Here is a 21247-nt window from a genome sequence, read left to right on the forward strand (position 1 = left end):
TAAGGATAAATTTATAGGAGAAAATCTATAACTATAAGCTAAGAAAATATATCTATATTAACTGTATTACTTCTTTCCCATGGCTATTTTATGAAATAAATGGTATTTTAATGATAAGCAACTAAAGATCTAAATAATATCACACTGCCAAAAGGCTGCTAGATCAATTAAGTACAAAGATATGAAACAACCTTGGGCATTAAACACACGCAGACACCCACAGGCATATAAATCCCATTAAACCACAAGATTAAAACAACAGCAACAAACTATCCCACTAAATCCTTGGAGGCAATTTAATGGAAACTATTATAAATCTGTGTAATATTACACACCCAAATTCAAACAAACAAAAGAAGGAAATACAAATTGCAATGAAACTATTTACCTCATTAAAAGAGAATAAAGCTCCTAGATTTCCTAAGAGCCTTAGGAAAATATATCTGTTAATTCAAAGCCCGGAAACTCTGCCAACCTTGATCTGCTTATCATGAGCCCCGAGCTGGCTTTGATTTCATGAGCAATATGTGTGTCTGTTTATAGATTAAATTTGAGCATAAACTCATTTATCTGTAGATTGGTAAACTCCAATTCCCCTTTTCATCTTAAGCCATTGACTACAAAACTTCAAAACACCCAATCAGAATAGCGAAAGAATCTTTGAAACCAGAGATTTCCCCTGTTCTACTTCACGTTTTGGATTTTTACATTTAGGGTGTTTTTCTTCCACTTTTTAACAAGTCATATAAACTTATCATGCCCCGAAGTTCATGGAGGAAATGCCAAGTACGGAACCCGTGGTGAATTTCAGGCAAGCAGAGTAGCCAAAATCCACCCATGAATCAGTACAATTGGAATGAGCCCTGGATATCCCCTTCTGCCCCTTTTAATTCTACTACTGGATTCATTGACCTTCATAGCTCAGGTTGACCAACAGTTTTGAGCTAGAGAGTTTTCACAAATGTCTAACCTTTGTGTAAGGACACTTGGCCCATAGACCCTTTCTTTTAGAGAGAAAGGGTCTCTTAGAAAACATGTTAAGTGCCTCTCCATGTTATCTTTCACAATAATAATCATTGGATGACATATAAAAATGGCTTTTTTTTTTTACCAGAAAGAGCCCCTTTCCACTTAAGAAACAGCCAGTCATTGATGTATAATTAATAAAAGAGCACTTTAAAAAAACAAAAGTTTGTTTTTCAGTGAATACATTCTCCTCAGTCAATTAAGAATATACATTAGAAAAAAAATAATTTCGACTTTAAAAGTAGCATAAAACAATGAAAAAGGATTCATCTGCTGTCAAGTGTGGCTTTATCCTATTTCATTTTATTGTAAAATCTTAATGTCTTATTAAAGTACATGAGACAAATGGCATAATATGTTAATCTTTTAAAAGTTTCTCATATCCTTTAACCTTAAATAAAAATATGTTACACTTCAAAGTTTTCATAGCTGTATAAAAACTGATAAGACTTCATTTCACACAATAAGATACATATCTAAAAGTTTAATAAAAGCATCCAAAGATTGGGGGTTGACTTTTCAACAAAAACAAGCAAACAAACTCAGATCTAAGCAACTAAACTAACTCTATAAATTTTAGACATAGAATATCTCAGGGTTAAACACATTTAATACCATCAAATGTCAATAAGTTGCATTTTAAGCAGTAATTGTGATTAGTGAAAAAGATTATTTACATTTTGCTCTAATTCGAAAAAATACTTCTATTTCACCTACACACAAGAGAGCAAGTCTTTGATGGCTTTATAATTTTCATGTCACAAAAATGCATTATCTCTCTAGACTAGTGTTGAATCATAAGTCTTCTCTCTTTTAACTTTGCTTAACACTCTTATTCTGGTGACACCATCACAGGATCAGAGCTGATGCCCAAAGCTCTATCAACCAGAATAGTTGGCGGGATATGGTGGTTTTTCACCTTAATCATCATTTCATCCTACACTGCCAACCTGGCTGCCTTCTTGACAGTGGAGAGAATGGAATCCCCCATAGATTCAGCAGATGATCTGGCAAAGCAAACCAAGATAGAATATGGGGCAGTCAGAGATGGATCCACAATGACCTTCTTCAAGGTAAGAAACTGACAGTGGGTTCTCAATGGTTACCTCATACCGAGGGGAGGGAAACGTGGAATAGAAGAGTCTCTCTTAAAAATAAAGATGGGGGGGGCAGGTTTTAAAAAAATAATAAAATTTACTATGACACACTCCCATTACAAGGAACCTATGTGCCCCCAGCAGTCAGTATAAAGCAGTTTCTCTGGTTCCTCTATCCCCAGTTTAATACACTCAGATCTATAGTATCTTCTTGCCGTCACTAGAACAACAACAGCAACAAAAATGCTGTTTTCTGAATACAGCTCAACTACCCATTAACTAATCACTCATGCATGGAACCTATAAAACAAAGATTCCTTAATTTGAAATTCTGACAATCAGATTACAGAATACTTGAATATCATTATTTTGTTCTTTCTGTTCTGTATCTAATGAGATAGAAACGGATAACAAATAAACGTATTGACACTGGAATTTATTTGGAGATTCAGAACCAAAAACATTCTGAGGGAGTCCAGTCAAATATTGTATCTGCACCAGTGAGGACGGTGCCACCAGGGTAGCCTGAAGCTTTCCAATAGCTTGGAGTGCCTTCCAAAGCACCAAAGGAGAATTAAAGTTAGAGTCACATAGTTTTACTGTCAAGTGCATTTCATTGTTCAAGTATTTGTAATTACTTACTTAGAGTGATGCAACTGATTTCTTCCTTGCCTATGAAATAAGCCTTAGTACTTTTATTATGAAATCTCGGACACAATAGGTTCCATGGTTAGGCGGGGTGGTGGGATTTCAATAGATCCTGGGAGGTGTAGAGATAACAAAAACACCTTAGAGATCATGAAGGTCAGCCCTTGGCTTTACTTATGAAGAGAACAAAGCCTTCAGAAGCTAAATTATCTGCTCAAAGTCACAAGCTTGGTCTATGACAGGGATGGGTTAGAACCTTCTTTTAAGAGGCAACTGTACATGTGAAGACAAAGAAAAAGAAAAACAGTAGCGCAACCGAAATAAATTCTAAAAACACCTGTGTCAAGGTTTCACATCTAGATTACCAAAAATGAAGTTGTCATCCCAGGATTGAGTAGATACTAATTTAGGAATAAAAAAACTAAGGATGAAAAAAGGAACAATTCGTTGTTACCAGTGTTGGTTCACCAAAACAGGTACCACTTATGCAGTAAATTTTATTCAACAATTAACAATAATAATTAATAAATAAAAATTACTTTGTTTTAAGAGTAAACTATACCCAGAGGTTTATCAAAAACAGAGCACCATAAAAAGTTAGGATTTACTTTTCCTCTCTGTTAGAAAAAAAAATGATTTTTAAACATTCTTTTCATTTTAAGAAATATGTCATTGATTTAGTGAATGTATGAAGGGCAGTGATTGTTTCTTCCCTAGACGAGTGTTGTTTTAAGGACAAATGACATTAAATATATGGCTTTCCAAGCTTCTGAAAGCTTGGATTTTTGTAAAATCAATAGTGTGAAGAGACAGAAGTTACTCCAAGCTAGTGATTCATCATCACGATGCTTGTCAGAAACCAGGAAAGTTACCTGCAAGGCATATAGGACTGAGGGACATTGCCAAAGTAGAATTGGGTATGTCTGAAAAAAATCTGAAATGATTTACCTCTTTCACCAGTATCAGAAAGTTTTAAAGTATTGGGAAGTAGATAAGTAGAGGCAGAGAAGATTCTCCTACCTTCTGGATGTATACTACAAATACAGAAGAGAGAGAGGCTGCCGTTTGCAAAAGCAATGGGCCTGACGTTGCTACTGTGCAAATCATCTGTGTATTCACAAAGCATCCCTTGGCCTCATTTTGATCTCTTTCTGCCCACATGCCTCTTTGTATATAAAGGGTGCTGGTCCCCATTATTCCAGCAGGACCCTGGGGTGGCCACATGACAGTGTGTTGGATAGCTCATTTCCCTACAACAGTCATGAGCTACTCTCACAACTTCTACTCCCTGGGCATTTTCATAGAGGGTTCCTGCTTGCTCCTTGGCCCTGAAAATGAGGCACAAATGAAAGTGGTCTCTCAGGTCACCAGGCAAATGATGATTCAAGAAACATCTCAGGGAGAAAGAATGTGATCATAGTACCAGCAACAGCAGTGAAAAGTAGCAGCATGCCCAGCACCCTAGCTCATAGCCACGCACTCTGTTTCTAAATGTTCTACATAGATGATCTCATCTGATCTTTATAAAGACCATTTGAGGCAAGTACTGATATTATCTCCATTATACAAAGAAAATGAGGCACAACTCAGTTAAATAGCTTGCCCCAAATTTACAAATCTGTCAATGGAAGAGGCAGGCTTCAGCCAAACCTCAGAGTAAGCTCCTTGAAGGTAGAGAATTTCTTTCTTTTGTTTGCCATTATGTCCCCAGAACCTAAAGCAATGCCTAGCACATAGCAGGCCCTCAGAAAACATGTTTCCAAAAACCAAACAAATGTACTAATGAATTCTTAGAAAGATGGAGGGAGGGAAGAGAGCAAGTGTCTTTGTCCATTCAGGCTACTGTCATGAAATACCACAGACTGGGTAGCTTATAAAAAATAGAAATGTGTTTCTCCACTTCCAGAGGCTGGAAGTCTGAGATCAAGGCGTTAGCACGGTTGAGTTGAGGGCCCTCTTTCAGGTCACAGACTCTTCATTGTATCCTCACATGGAGGGAGGGACAAGGGTTCTCTCTGGAGCCTCTTTAATAAGGCACTCATCCCATTCATCATGGCTCCATCCTCATGACTTCAACACCTCCCAAAGGCCTCACTTCCTAATACCATCATCTTTGGGGGTTAAAGATTCCAACATACGAATTTCAGGGGACACATTCAGACCACAGCAGCAGGGATAATAGAGACCCACACAGGAAAAGACACTGTTGCCATGTTCCTCGATTTACAAGGTAGCTTGTAGCCCAGCAACCTTATTTATCAAGAAGGAATTTATTTGTAAAAAGGGAACAAGGACTAAATCCGATTTAGTTTTCCCCTTGAGGGAGGCAAGCTGTCAGAAAGCTTCAGAGGGATACACACTCAGGGTTCTTAAGCTGGATTACTCCACAAGGGAAGGAAACATTCCAGGCTGTCAGCTCTCAGGGTAGTTCCACCTGGAGTCACTGAGTGACAGTAGTTAATGGTCAAAAACCTCAGTCCTGACCGTGCTCTTCGTAACCATTTCACCTCGGCTGTGCCATCGGGGCTCCCTCCCTCACTTTCTCTCAATTGAAGACAATATCCTCTCTTGGGCTATTGAATGAGTAAGAAAAACCATCTTCGCCTAGTATAACCTGGATCAGAATCCATTTTGGGGTCATAATCCATTTGCTCAGATGGGTCTCATCTCCACTCAACCACAAGGAAGGTTCTAATAAGAAGCATTTTCTTATCACACACAGTGTAACTTCAAGTGCTTTTGTTCCCAGGGGAAGAAACTTTTTTTTTTTTTTTCCTACCTCTGGCAGCATCCAAATGGTAGAGATCTGTCCTTTTGTTTTCAAATGGATTCTAAATGGTTTTTAGAGCTATGGAATAGGAAGTACCGAAAAGGAAAGAACTGTAGAAATTATCAAAATTTGTGAAGACACAAAATACCCTAATTGCTCACATGTGGTCTCTAGACCACAAGAATTTAGAGAAGTTTCTCTTTGAAAAGTGTGGCCAGAAGTTGCTTACTAAAGTTTCAGTCAAAATCTATTGGGTTTTTTCCGCTAGACTTTTCTACTCTTGCAGACAGCACAACCCTAGATTTCAAATTTAGTTTACTTGATTTTCAACATGAAAAACACCCCAAAATTTAATTTGTTCAAATAGCTCAGGTGAAATTCCGCTCTCTACCATCTGAATTCAGGTAAGGCTGAGGGAATAAACTGACATCTATTAAGCAAGTGTTAGTCAAGGTACTATGTGTCTAAGACAGGAAAGGCTGAAGCAGTTTTCCTTCACTGAGTCATTTGTATACAGAATAACTACATTGGTCATCAGAGACTGTGTTTACACAAGAAAACCAGGGTTAAATCATAAATTCAATTTCACATGCATTCACAAAGCTCTAGGTGGACACCTGGAATTTGATATTGTCCAGAGAAAGGAACAACTCCTAAGTTTTGTGGCCAAAGTTACTCTGTTAATGATGCTTATTAAACATTATATTTTCTCAAGGTCGTCAGCACTTTGAGTCTTAAAGTCTTCAACACTAGGGATGATATAATATCTATTTGTTCAAAGGATGTCAGTTACCACTAGGCCAATTACCAAGACAAGGTTAAAGAGAGGAAGAGTATTTTATCAGCCATCCAGGGACTGTTAAAGATGTCTCAGGAAATCCCCTGATATTTGGGGATCTTTTATTTCTCCTTGTCTTGTTTGTATTGTTAATAAATGGACTCTTTTTATAAGTCAGTGTTTTAATAATTTAGAATCTCAAGAGACTTCATTTGGGAGAATTTTTCAACAAACTCCCTTTTCTTCATCCCACTAGGGATAATACTAAATCATAATATGATATTAACTGGATTGGTTTCTCAACTCTCTGCTGCAGAATTTCTTGGTTCTTTCTACTGTTTCAAACGCTTGAACGGTAAAAGTTTTCCCTGCCCTTCTAACTCCCCAAGACCACCACCAGCATCTTAGGAAGTACAAAGATCAGTCAGTTCATGGCCAACCTGTGGACACAACGTGGGTGTAGCATCCCCAAGGTCAACACGAACTATTACCTCATTTATACCCAAGAAAATTGACAGCAATGGCATCCAGCTCCAGCTTTCCCTTTCATAATGGAGCACTAAGACATTAGTTTTCTCCATCTCTCATAGAAGGTAAGGAAAGTACAAAACTTCTGTTCTTTCTCCTTGATGTAATTCTATTAATTACGTTTCAGGGTAAAGGGAATAGTCCAAACTTTGGTCTCATGATGACAGTTTAGCAAGTCACATTTTTTTTTCCAGTTAAAGAAGGCATTGTTGTAAAAAGTCTAAGCACAGTTTGAGGTCTAAAAAGGAGGATATCCCAATGCCCCTTGCAAACCAACCTCCAAACAGAATAATGGTGCCAGTCTATTGTTCAGAGATAGAGGATACCAGCCAGTCTTCTCAGGAGATATGCCTAACACCAATTGCTGGGATATAAATTAAAATTTATGGTGAAGTGCTTCAGATTACATATTCTGGAGCAAGGCAGCATAGCTTCAGATTCTGACTTTATTAGCTATATTAGCTAAGATAGTAATTGGTTTGTTATTAGCTTATTAGCTATACTGACCTTGGCAAGTTTTTTAAACTCCATGCCCCTGATTTCCCTTTCTGTTTATTGAGGATAAAAGCTAGCTTATAAGATTATTTTAAGGAATAAATAACTTCATAGAGGTCATGCGTTTATAATACTACTTGGAAAATTGCAAACAATCAGGACGTTAGAATTTACTGTAATTTTCACCAATAACGTCATCACCATTAGCATTCAACACCCCTACCTATAAGTCCTACTTATAAAAAACTCTAATTTGGTCCTTCTTCCACTTTCTTACTGTCACTGATCTCTGGAAGGTGTGCCTTCTACTAACGGACAAAGAAATCCAGAGGAAATACCTGTGCCCCCAAGATCTCAAAGACCTCCAGAGGCCAGGCCAAACAAAGACTTAGTCTTTGGAAGCTTTCCTAAATGCATACATGGTGTTTGCAGAAGAACTACTTCCAGATGGTAGGTAGGAAACAGATGGTGAGGATGTCCTTAGAATTCAACTGAGAAGCAGAGTAAGGTAGTTCAGATGGATTCATCTTAATTTATATGCTTTCTAAGATCTCCAATTTGACCAGCACCTGAGGTTGGCACTGTAAGAGACAAGAGAGGGACAGGTATAAAAGTGTGTACAAAGCTTGAAGACCTGAAGAGCAATAAAGAGACAAGATGCACACAGACTTGTTAAATACAATGCGACATGGGACTAAGTAGCATGTCTTGTGCAGACAGGAAGTGGTGTGAACATCAGAAGTCCTTGTGAGCCAGAAAGGTAGAAAATGCTCATGTAAGAAATGTTTCGCAGTAGAAGCTTGCCTTGTAACAAATCACTATCCTCTCAGACCCAAGCCAGAGGATTACACAGATTAGATCATGATTCAGTCTAAAATGACTTGGATAAAATAGGTTTAAAAAAATCGTAACAGACTTGTCATTTCTGGCTTTCATGGTCTACGGACTTTGGACCAGCTATGGGAATAAGGGACTCTCTAACCTTTATAATCTCCTTCCAGGGGGTGGTTAGGAGCTGTCATCAAGCCCAAAGACATTTCAAAAAAGTTATTGAGTACCACACCAGTGGAACTGAAGCAATGAGCCATTATGAGGAGACAGGTTTCAGACAGAAATAGTCATATAAGGAAGCACAAAATGAAAGACATTTCTCAAACTTCTGTGCATAAGAAGATATTAGCTTGTGTTTGAAAGATTCAGCTAATTTTACCACCAGTACCCAAAATGTTAAGTCCTGTAGGTTAAAACTGTATTTGTTTGGGAAGAAATCTATGAGGTCAATTAAAGCTAACCTTTTTCAAATCCTGTAATATTGCCTGTAATGGACCAATCTTTAACTCTAGACAGGAGGAAAAAAACATGAAAAATGTTTTAGCAAAGGTGTTTAAATCCCACTGAGGGAGTTTTTTAAAGGGGAACATGAATTTTTAAAACCTTGCAGATTCTGCAAATGTCATAACTTTCTATCAAGAGCATGATCAACTGCAATGATCATATTACATACATTTGAAAGACAGAAGCCCTCACTAAAAGTATAAATGTTTTCTTAGATCTTTCGAAGTGATTTTTGTAATTTAAATATTTTTAAAATTTCATGAGAATGTATTATTTAATGAAATAATATATTTAATTGTGTGTGTTAGAGAAAATGATTGCTTTGAAGGCAACTATTTGCTCCCAAAGCTTGGATTTCTACATAGATGATTTCCACATCTTTGATTGATTTTTAAGATTGTTCTTAAATCAGGATTTATCTAAAGAAAAAAAGTAAATTGAAGGTTTTAAAATGTAACTGGTTTTGGCATTTTATTTGTTAAACGTGCATATATTCACCACATTTATAATATCACTTTTAATAAGGTTATAAAGATCAAATATTAATAATTTATCCCAGTGTGTATGTATGTGTGTGTGGTTATGCATATATATATGTATATATGTATATATAGGTATATTTATATATGCTTATATATATGTATATGTATATATATATAAGCATATATAAATGTGGATCTCTATATAAAGTCTTCAGATATATTGGTCTTATATAGAATTGCACAATTATTCATTTTACTAAATAATAGGATTATACATCTCCAATGTAGAAGCTTTATAACCTGGTTCAAGAAATATTGTGATAAATAATGCTTATCTCAGTAAAAATGAGATATTAGAGGCATATGTATATAAGACAGAGGTTCTACCAGTCTTAAGACCATCTTACACTGAAGAATTTACACATATTTATTATACACACAGGAAGAAACCCTGAAACTGAAAACAACAGAACTATATGAAATACAAAATACTGTTAAAGGAAAAAATATAAACAATATCCGCACTTCTTCCTAGGTCCCAACTGTCACACTCCTGAAAATTCTTACGTTTTGTCTAAATTTATGTAAATAGTTCCATATGTTACATGATGACTACAAGAGGTACAGGGGCTCTGATTATCAGAAAAATACCAATGCTACTTACTGCAATTGTTTCTTTAGAAAACTTAGCTGTTAAAACTAGCCAAGTCATGAGTTTGTTGTTCTGTGTATTAAAACAGATCCCCTGTAGATCCCCCCACCCCCGCCCCATTGCTTAAGAACACAGACCCTGGAGCCATATTGCTGGAATCAAACCCTGGCTTTATCATTTCCTCATGTGGTTTTCTGATTCCTCACCTATAAAACAGACATGGTAATGGAATCTTTCTCATGTGATCACCGTGAAGATTAAATGAATTAATATATGCAAAGTGCTTAGAATACTGTTTGTCAAACAGTAAACCCTGCATGTTCTGGCTCTTATTACTGCTTTCAATAAGTAGTTTTTAACTGCACACAGACACATTGTAAATCATTTCCCAGTGAGTGTTTAACTCCCATGCACTATAGGGAGACCAAAAAACAATAAATGGTGGTCATCAAATGGAGATACTATAGCACTCTCTTATAACAGATTTTAGATGAAAAAATGCTTAATCTTTGCCAACAATGTTTCATCGGCATCAGAAGAGCCACATAATCAGATTTAACCAGGCAAAATGAAATTATTGAAACCTGATGCTCCTGCAGTATTAAGAAGAAGAAAAAAGATGATCTAAGATTTAATAAATGAAACCTTCTCGGTTTTAGTGACTTTTGCTAAGAAGCTAGGAGTACTTTACAAATATTCTAATTAACCTTTGGCATATTCATTGAAATAAGAGGCATTCACTGCTTCTATTTTTTTTAATATGTATTATTTAAAATGATTTAGCAGGCTGAGACTACAGAAGATTTAGAAGTGCAAAAGTATCCAGACTATCATTCGAACAGTTTCATTTAAGAATTATTAAGACTTGTGGGGTGCCTGGGAGGCTCAGTCGGTTAAGCATCTGACTTCAGCTCAGGTCATGATCTCACAGTCTGTGAGTTCGAGCCCCATGTTGGGTTCTGTGCTGACAGCTCAGAGCCTGGAGCCTGTTTCAGATTCTGTGTCTCCCTCTCTCTCTGCCCCTCCCCTGCTCATGCTTGGTCTCTGTCTCAAAAATAAATAAAAACATTGAAAAAAATAAAAATAAATTTAAAAAAAGAATTATTAAGACTTGTGTCTTAAAAATGGAAAATGTATTAAAAAGGAATAAATCTAATGGCTATCAAAATGGTATTTTTGACCTAATAAAAAATAAACATTACAAAACAGGGTATGACAATGGCCAGAACTCAGGGGTAAAGAGGAAAGAGATCCTAATTCTGTGCTTGTTCTTTCACTAACTAAATGTGACCTTCTGTGTGTCTCCAAAGTCAGGACCTGAATTAAATAATACAAAGGAGTTGGTCCAGAGAGTAGGACATGGAGGTTAAAGAATCCTGAAGGCAAACTGTGCCAATCATGCAGTTCTTCTTGTAGATTTCCAGTGGTAGAAAACTGACTGTGTCCTAAAGGTGTTAGGGCCAACTACAGATATTTCTAGCAGTTGAAAAGGTTTTTATGTAGCCACATTTTGGGTCTTCCCATATCTCTAAGCTCCCCAGCTTCTCAAATAGTCTACAGTTCCAAATGTGGAATACAATGGAGCCCCATAACAGCAAAATTGCTAAATGATGAAAGAGAATTTTAAATGGAAGCAGAAGGGTGCTATTCTCTGCTACATTTTGTTTACCATCATTAAGCACCAGCAAGAATAACAAGAGGGGGTCAGAGAAATTGTAGAATGTTTCCTGTACCTTCAACTTGACCAAGTGCTCTACCAAATGGTAGTTTTCTTACTGAGAAGAAGGTTTTGCCTTCGACACTTCAAAGGAGTCCATGCCAGCTAGACTTCCCCTCTAGCACCCCAGGGACTTCATATCAGGAATAACCTTCTACTCGGAGAAGGAAGAAGTAGTTGTGGTTGAATTAGATCCATGACCTCTGGCTCCATAGAGAAGACTACTCATATTGTGGTATGAAGAGCATGCCAACTTAGGGAACATTGTGTTACCAAGGTGTGACAAGATAAGAAAAGAAATTAAGAGTTTATAAGTTGTGTAGTTCACGGATATTGTGATGGCACCAAGTACATGATCAGCAGATACTTCTCCTTGAGGGCTGTTGAGTGCTCTTAGTAAGCCACATGTTATACAAGCTGTATGCTAATCACAAGTAGTAAGACCACAGATAGGTCTGTCATGTATTGAAAAGTTAGACAACCCCCACAGCAGATAATTTGAGAACCACACCTGATAAGGCTCAATAACAGGCTTGTAGGTTTTGAGTTGAATCTTTTCATCTCCTTCCATGATCTTCAACTCCTAGGCTCCCAACACTTGTCCATTTACCATAAATGAACCAATCACTTACTTTGTTTTGTCCTCAACTTCCCTAGGCTAAAAATCCAGTTGTCTATTTACAACATTCATTTTTAATAAAATTTAAACATGATAAAAAAATAGATGTTTTATGGGATTTTTTTATATGGAGGCTGACTCCAAGTTTGTGTTAACATGAAACAAAATAGCAAGCTACTTCAGAGAATAATATGAGTTTATGAATTTAAGCTATATTGTCATATGTAGAGCAAATGAAATTAAATTCATTCTCAGAAGAAATTTTGTAATAAGGATATCCACCTTCCCAAGATCATTACAGTCCAGTGGAAAGAACATCTAATTTAAGATGTTGGGAGTCCTGGGGTCCAGTATCAGCCCTGACACTAACTAGTTCTGTGACTTTCATGAAGTCTCTAAATCTTCTACATCAAAATTTTCTCCTCTCTGAAAATGGCGGTTTGAATGAGCCAATTTCTAAAGTCTCTGACAACTTTAAAATTTCATACTTCTAAGAAAATTATTTTCCCTTAAAGTAGTTCCCTGATGGAGGAATAATTTTCCCAGATGTGTATTTACTGCCGAAAGACAGACTGACCTCCCTGCACTCCTTTGAGTTGCTCTTTATTGTAAATTTAGCATTATCTCTTTCTTAGAGGTTGAAATCATCCAACAAATGAGGCATTGACCCTATTCCCAAAAAGCATGCCTTTGTCTTGGAGACATGAGCTCCAGTTTGCAGATATCTCTGGGGTTGAGGAGTAATTCGCAGGGGCCTAATCGTGATCGAATGGCTTCCATAAAATACCAGTATCTATAAGGTACTGTTTATTGAATTGTTGTTTGTCTCACAGGACGTTTCTCAGGGGGGATCTTCAAATGCCTAACAATCCAAAATAAAGCCATCTGTCCTCCCTTAACTCATAAAGCCTACAGCATTAACCCAGGTCCTAAATAGAGTTAGGAATTAAGTGAGCCCCCAGGACCACTTGAGCATGAATAACCACGCCAGAGTTGATTCCACAGGTATTCCATTTATTGCTTATGGCCCCAAATCATGTTTTAAGCTTCTCTGCACTCCTGAGATGATATACCCTATGCTTGCCAAAGATGCTGTCTAGTGTGTAGGGGCTGGAATTAGCTCAGAATTATCAGTAATTCCCATAATGTCTTTCATTTTCAAAACAAATGGAGGGGAGTGTTGATGCAAATGAAGACAAATTCAGGAAAAAAATTGGAAAAATATGGAAATTACAGAGTAAAATGTAAAATGTCTAATCATAGATCATTATTCAAAAGAATAGAAAATCCATATCCAAGCAATATGAAAACTAGGACAGTATATTTTAACAAAGAAAGTAAGACAATGAGATAATGTAATGTATAGATGCATATATCATATGCATCATATTTATGGTTTATTATTGAATCTATCAAAAAGCTGAATAAGGGAAAAGACAAAATCATAGAACACTTTGAAATGAAATATTCAGTCCTCATTTTCTAAAATATAGTTGCAATTAAAATTGAATACGTACATAAAAAGCATATAAATACAGCACAGTTTCCTGATCTGAATTTCAACTTGAAAAGAACATTTATATTCTAAGTTTTCTAGAAAAGATAAGAGTGAATGGCAGTTCTTTCATAAATAAAGCAGCGAAAGCATGTGATTTATCTCAAGGCTGTCCCCAGCAAAGGCATGCTGTCAGGTATTGAGAGGGACATACCAGAAAGCAGTAAGACAATGCCAACTGAAGGTAAGTAGATGAAGGGGAATGGAGTCAGTAAGTAGAGTCCTGGAGTTAGCTAGTCACTCCTTGGCCCAATGGGCCTTGAAGATCTGTTCTTAGTGACCACATTTCATTAGGCAAATGCTGTCATTGATAACAGTGTTCTTTCTTCCCCAACTGAAAGCAGCAAAAGGATTCCGAGCCAATGTCTTACATCGTTAATTGGCAAGATCCCCTTTTCCTTCAATGGTTGCCTCAGTGCTTCCAATGTTTCCCTGTAGTGAATTGGACTCGGCTCAACTACCAAACTGAAGTCCAAGGATCATCAACATTGGCTTCCTATGTGAAAAGGAAGAATCCCTATACTATTTGGACCACTGGGATTTTGAATGGCTTTAGGATGCATATTCTCAGAGCTCTTTTGCTGGGGGGGGTGTGCTTTCTTTACCTGCAGAAATCAAAGATATCTACCTATGAGAAGATGTGGGCATTTATGAGCAGCAGGCAGCAGACAGCCCTGGTAAAAAACAGTGATGAAGGGATCCAACGAGTACTCACCACTGACTATGCCCTATTGATGGAGTCCACCAGCATTGAGTATGTGACGCAGAGAAATTGCAACCTCACTCAGATTGGGGGCCTCATTGACTCCAAAGGTTATGGAGTGGGAACACCTATCGGTAAGAGAGGCAAGGCATCAGCCAAGACTGAGATGGGCAATATCAATTATAAAGGATAGAAGGGAATAAACTCAGAGATACCTACTCCACACTCTGAGAAGTCCTACAATGCCTTTAGTGGACCAATAAATAAGGGAAATACTCATGTAGATCAGAGGCATGTTTTGAATTGACCATTCCCAGATATTTAACTTAATAAACTTTCAATCCACATTTCTTTTGAGTTCTACCACTAGATTTTTGTTTGAATATATAGACTGTATTATTTTTACCTTCAAAAAATATTTTTTTAGACAAGGAACAACTCTTCCCTTTATTTATATAAATTTTTTAATTAATTAATTTATTTTTTTTTCAATGTTTATTTATTTTTGGGACAGAGAGAGACAGAGCATGAATGGGGGAGGGGCAGAGAGAGAGGGAAACACAGAATCGGAAACAGGCTCCAGGCTCTGAGCCATCAGCCCAGAGCCTGACGCGGGGCTCGAACTCACAGACCGCGAGATCGTGACCTGGCTGAAGTCGGACGCTTAACCGACTGCGCCACCCAGGCGCCCCGTTCTAATTTTTTTTTCAATGTTTTAATTAATTTATTTATTTGGGAAGGGGGGGTGGAGGTGCAGAAAGAGAGGGAGAGAGAGAATCCCAAGCAGGCTCCAAGATGTCAGTGCAGAGCTTGACACGGGGCTCAAACCAACAAACAGTGAGATCATTACATGAGCTGAAATCAAGAGTCAGATGCTCAACAGACAGAGCCACCCAGGTGCCCTGCTCAAAAAATATCTTTCAAAGAAAATCTTCCTGATTAATCCTCTTGACATTATTTCCTTCAGTACCTATACATGCCTATATAATTTTTCTATCTTAAATTATATTAGAATATAATGAAATTAATTATGCATGTAGATGATAAAAATTGAAAGGCTAAAGTTCCATGTCAATAGAAGTAAAATGAAAACTATATCTATAAAAGAAAAAAGTTAAAGATTAACTTATAGTTTTTTTTCTGGCAATGTGTTAGATACAGTCAAGGATAACTAAAACCTCCAAATATTCCTATTTCTGCATTTTGTGCTACTGCTTTCTCTAGGGATATTATTGCCTTGTCGGCATACAGACACATACAGCAAGGTTTTCTTGTGTGTCTAACATATAGAACTATATTCTATACTTAAAGGACAATTATGGATTCCTCTCTATAGAAAAGTGTATTGGATAATGTTCGGGAATGGTGGTAATATGCTTTTCTCAAATGAGTCATTAGTAACTTTGTGATAAGCATTCCAAATTTTTTTTAATGTTTATCTTATTTTTGAGAGAGACAGTATGAGTGGAGAAGGGAAGAGTGAGGGGGGAGACAAAAAATCAAAGCAGGCTCCAGACTCTGAGCTGTCAGCACAGAGCCCAACGTGGGGTTCAAGCCCACAAACCATGAGATCATGACCTGAGCCAAAGTCAGATGCTTAACCAACGGAGCCACCCAGGTGCCCCATGATAAACATTCCAAAGAAGAGGAATCAGAGGCCATCTTAGACCACCGGGCTAGTCTAATAAGCAGAAATCATGGTTACAGTCAAGTCATATGTCATATTATAAAGAATCCAAGGTAGATTAGATGTGCTTGTTTATAGATAGTATTATTTTTGTTTTTTTGTTTTTTTGTTTTTTTTTTATTTATTTTTGGGACAGAGAGAGACAGAGCATGAACGGGGGAGGGGCAGAGAGAGAGGGAGACACAGAATCAGAAACAGGCTCCAGGCTCCGAGCCATCAGCCCAGAGCCTGACGCGGGGCTCGAACTCACGGACCGCGAGATCGTGACCTGGCTGAAGTCGGACGCTTAACCGACTGCGCCACCCAGGCGCCCCTATTTTTGTTTTTTGAAAGGGATTGTCCAGTCCAACCCTTAACATTAGACAGGGATCAAAAATTCAAATGCTTACAGAGGCCAAGCAGATATTATAATTGAATAAGCTTGTTTGCTTGAGGAAGCAATAGGGAATGTAGCAACTTTGGAAAATTAGAGACTGCATGACACATCTAAAGGGGGCACCTGCCTTTTAGGTTAGTCAACTGCACGTGTGAGAATTTGAACACAAGTATGTAGATATTCCATTTTTCATTTAAAAAAAAAACAGATTTTAGGGGTGCCTGGGTGGCTCAGTCGGTTAAGCATCCGACACAGGTCATGATCTCATGGTTTGTGAAGTCAGGCCCCGTAGCGGGGATTCTCTTGGGATTCTCTGTCTCTCTCCCTTTCTCTCTGCCCCTCCTGCTCTCTTTCTCTGTCTCTCTCAAAATAAACAAACTTAAAAAAATGAATTGAAAAGCTTAAAATTTCGGATTTTAAGTGGACTGTCCTAATATTAGGACATTCAGCCACAAATTCATTAAAAAAAAGAGAGACTAGGTATCCCATATTCAGCTTTTGATCAGTATTAATTTAATTAACCAGATAAAGATCAACTTTCTTTACATTTCAGCATTAACACAAACCAATTTTACTCCCTGCTATCTGGTGTTAGAAATGTATGCTACAGAGAAATTAACTCTATTATTGTTACTAAGAATGTATTCCGAATAAATCTGCAGAATGATTTAGCTAAGGAAACTATAATACTTTCTTGTCTCTTTCTTTTCAATAACTTTCCCTGATGACAGTACTAATACTGCCAGTAAAGTGTATATTTGTGTTTCCCCAAATGGAAAACTCTCCTGTGATTAAGCCAACATGTTCTGCAGGGGACTCAGTGGGATTGTTAGACATTAATTAAAAGAATACCGTGACTCTTTTTGAAAAAAGTCTATTTCCCCAACCAAGCTTTGTCACCTCATTTTTGATAACATGGGTGGGGGGAGTGAGGCAGATGCTATTTTTATATATTCCATAACTGCTGCCTTCAGGTAAATGGGCTGATAAATGGATAAGTCAGACAAAAACACGAGGAGTGGGTGCTTTTGCCCAAATCTCTCCAAATCAAGACCTTAAGACTGATTGCATTATATTCTACATCTTCTCAGAGCAGTAATTGTGGTCTCCACGTAGAATTATGTTTAGATTATAGAGTTGAAAACTGCACTTTTCTCATTTTGTCTTCCACCCTATAAGCCCACCTGACCACCTTTCAACTAGGCCTTGCTCACCAGATTTCCTGTCTGGCAATAATGATGGAAAATAACAATGGGTCTCACTCCTCCTGAGAATATTTGTACTTTACTATGAGACTTTTCATGGGCATTTCTTCCAATAAACAGAATATAACACTATGGTTAAAATTTGGGGGTAGGGCAAATAGGAAGCAAGGGGCTTCTTTCTGCAACAGTCCTGAATCAATGCAGCAATTTAAAAATTACTCTGGCCTCCTGTAAATGAGGCTGACCCTCTGATGAGTATCACTGTATTTTATATGATATGATATAGAGATTTGAATGTTCCAATTCAGTCTTTTTGCCAATCTCACCCATACTCTGACACACAAGATCCAAAGTTGAAGAGCCTTTCCCCCTCCCTAGATAAAGAGAAATACACTCCAGGAATTTTTCATACTGGTTATAAACCTGTCAGGCTTTTAAACCAAAAACAATGAAGGAATAATTGGAACAGATGGCAGACCTCAGAGAGAATACATCCCTTGGGAATACAGCTGTTGGATAAATTTGTGAGATGCTTCCTCTATGATGAATTGACTCTTTAAGAAAGCTCAGTTGCTATTCGGGAAGATCTGTGTGTGTGTATATATATATATATATGTTTTTTCAAGTGACTTGTCATAAATCACTTCTCATGTCACTCAGTCCACTTAAGTAACAACAACAAAGAATGAAGCTAAAATATATTCACATACAAAAAGTTCTCCACACACTTCAGTTCTTGCTCTCACTGACTCCCTGAAGGCTTCAGACTCTTTCCCATGGTCAAAGATTGGCAAAGTCAGCTCAGTCACGACACAAGATTGAAGCCTTTGCTTCTTTGAGACTCTCAGGACAAAAGTTCTGGAAATGTGCTTCCTGAGGGATTTGAAATAAAGCTTCAAGAGAATGAGAGCAGTTATGGCTTAAACAGGTTACCAGGAGTCTGGAAATTACCCTCCTTAGAGAATAACTTTAAACGGAGATCCGATCCCCATCTGTCTGAATGTTTCAGGTATTGTGCAGCCTGAAGGCAGAAGGGGAGCACCAGTCAACATTTACTGAGGGCCCACTGTGCATACTGCTAGGATTACAGTGGCAACCCCTACCGTAAGAATCATTCTTAGGCTCTTCAAAGCATTTTATTATACATTGAAGCAAAGCTCTCCTGGTTTCACTTAATTGCTCACATGCTATGGGTATGTTAATGGTGCTAATTTTGACACTAACCATTATTCTGGGGGTGTTTAAGCAAGCGGCCAGTATCTTTTAATTTGGTTTACAAGAGCCATTGTCTCACCAAAAATCCATTCTTTTAATTGACAAGCCACAATCTAACTCCAAAACATTTTGCTCTTCTTTTAAACTTGATTTTGACTACTGACAATGACTTTAGGAAGTCTTGGGAGGAAAGAAAGAAAAATGACAAATGCCACAATGTGAACCTTCTGTTTTTCCAACATAAAATATGCCATGGAACATAAGGTTTGTGTATGTGGAGGTTGAAGGCAGGAAGGGGGGCAGGCTGTGGAGTAGAGAAAACAGCTTTCCTGGAAATAACACTAGGTAAGAAGAGGAAATGAGTTAAATCCTTGCCTCTGCCAGTAACCAGTACTTTTACTCATGCTTTCACATCCTAAATTTCTTGGAGTCTAAAATACGTGGACTGGACTATATGATTTCCAGATCTCTTTTGGTTTTAAGATGACACATTTTTCTACTTCCTATTTTATCTTTTGCATTTTTTTTAATTTCTACCAAAAAAGAACTTTAAAGTTTGCAAACAGAAAGAGCCAAGGTGTACTACCTTCCTAATGAGTAGAAGAAATGCTAACGAAAATTCTTAACACCCAAGGAAAAATTGAGTAAATGCATCTCACCATCTTTTAATCTCTTCCTTTGCATTAATTGGCATAGAAATCCAGTACTGGGCAAGCTATGGCTACAGACAGATGTCAGTACTTTTAACATAATTAAAAGTTTGATGACATTACTAGAAGTTTGAGTGTAAAAAATATCAATGAAGTCCTTGCAAATTTTCCAAACCTAACTGAATTTTGTAGAACCTTTGAAGTATCCAAAACCTAATCTTAATGGCATATTACTAAGTGTATTAGTCAGTATGGACTAATTACTGTAACCAACATTTGCTATTTTCAAATGGCTTACACAGTAAATGTTTCTTGACCTTGTCATGGTCCGACGTGGACTGAAAGAGAGACTTCTTCATGTAGTCATCCTGGGACCCAAACTCCTTCCAGTTGGTGGTTCCACTATCCCTAGTGACTTGAAGTCCTTTCCTTCCTACTGCATATTTGGGGAAAGGGAGAGAGAAACTAGAGAATCATGTTGGGAGAATGTGAAATAGGACTGGAAATAGTCCTATGTCACTTCAGCTCCTAATGGCTGGAAACTGATCACATCACCATACTGAATGAATTGTAAGGAAGACTGGGAAATGTCTAGCTGCTGCCCTAGGAAGAAGACAAGATGGTACAGGTGTTCATCTAGCCAGACTGTCACAATATTAAACAACTGAGAAAAAATAGAATCTGAACAACGAAATCCCCCGACGTGGGGAGAGATTTATGAAAAACTCACCAGAAGCAAGCGTATGTCACAGAATCCCCAGCTCAGCTTTTCCCTGTTTAAAAGGAACAGACAGCCTGGGCAAGAGTTAATCTCAGCATGTCAGCTATCCATTCTCCAATTATGTTGATCTTTCAAAATATAGAATTCAACTTGTGTGCCCTTTGCCAATCAATTTGTGGATTGGGATTTCCCAACAGCCATAAAGTAGTTACCTTTAAGACAATAATCCTTCTTGACATCTTCAACCCTTTGGTGACCAATATCCAAATGACATTCCTTACAGGCTCTCCTTACCGGGATAAAATCACTATCGCTATCCTTCAACTACAAGAGGAGGGCAAACTGCATATGATGAAAGAAAAGTGGTGGCGGGGAAATGGCTGCCCAGAGGAAGACAGCAAAGAGGCCAGTGCTCTGGGAGTAGAAAATATTGGGGGCATATTCATTGTTCTGGCTGCTGGACTGGTCCTCTCTGTATTTGTAGCCATTGGAGAATTTATATACAAATCACGGAAGAACAGTGATATTGAACAGGTGAGTCATCTCTTTCTAGGATTAGGTAGTTTTTAGTTTGTGTTATCTGTCTTAAGTTTGGGGGTTTTAAAGATGTCTGCCCTTTTTGTAACAGTCTATTGAATTAGATGCCCAGAAGAGCCATTTCTGAGTTAGAGCAAAGAGCTCTTGAATCCCTGCCAGGTGCTGCTGGCACTGCGGTGCCATCATTTATTAATGAGAAGAAGGAAGCGCCTTATATACTAAATCCAATTAGCCCTATTTGGAACAGCAGTGCAGAAATTCCAAACCCAGTTAATTTCTTGAACAGTTATTTGCTCTTAAGATAGAAATCCTCGATAAAGCAGGCAAGAAATAAATCCAAAATTGGAAAAGATATAAAAAGATCTTTGAGAGAAAAGTTACCATCCTTTCTGGAAGTGTGGATGCTGAGCACATGTATGAATGCAAAGCAATTTACATAAAGATATAAATG

The 21247-nt window shown here is 37.6% G+C and overlaps 1 protein-coding gene across 5 annotated transcripts in view; it reads left to right on the forward strand.

Moving 5' to 3' along the window:
* Positions 1 to 21247, forward strand: part of GRIK1 (glutamate ionotropic receptor kainate type subunit 1) — a 372065-nt gene that overhangs the window by 332802 nt on the left and 18016 nt on the right. For all 5 annotated transcript variants that reach the window (XM_019839466.3, XM_023238826.2, XM_023238825.2 and 2 more), the window contains 3 exons: positions 1882 to 2099; positions 14314 to 14539; positions 20543 to 20793. In XM_019839466.3, the coding sequence (XP_019695025.2) occupies positions 1882 to 2099; positions 14314 to 14539; positions 20543 to 20793 (695 nt within the window). The remainder of the gene's footprint in view (positions 1 to 1881; positions 2100 to 14313; positions 14540 to 20542; positions 20794 to 21247) is intronic.

Source organism: Felis catus, chromosome C2, assembly GCF_018350175.1.
Source record: "Felis catus isolate Fca126 chromosome C2, F.catus_Fca126_mat1.0, whole genome shotgun sequence".
NCBI classification, from domain to species: domain Eukaryota; kingdom Metazoa; phylum Chordata; class Mammalia; order Carnivora; family Felidae; genus Felis; species Felis catus.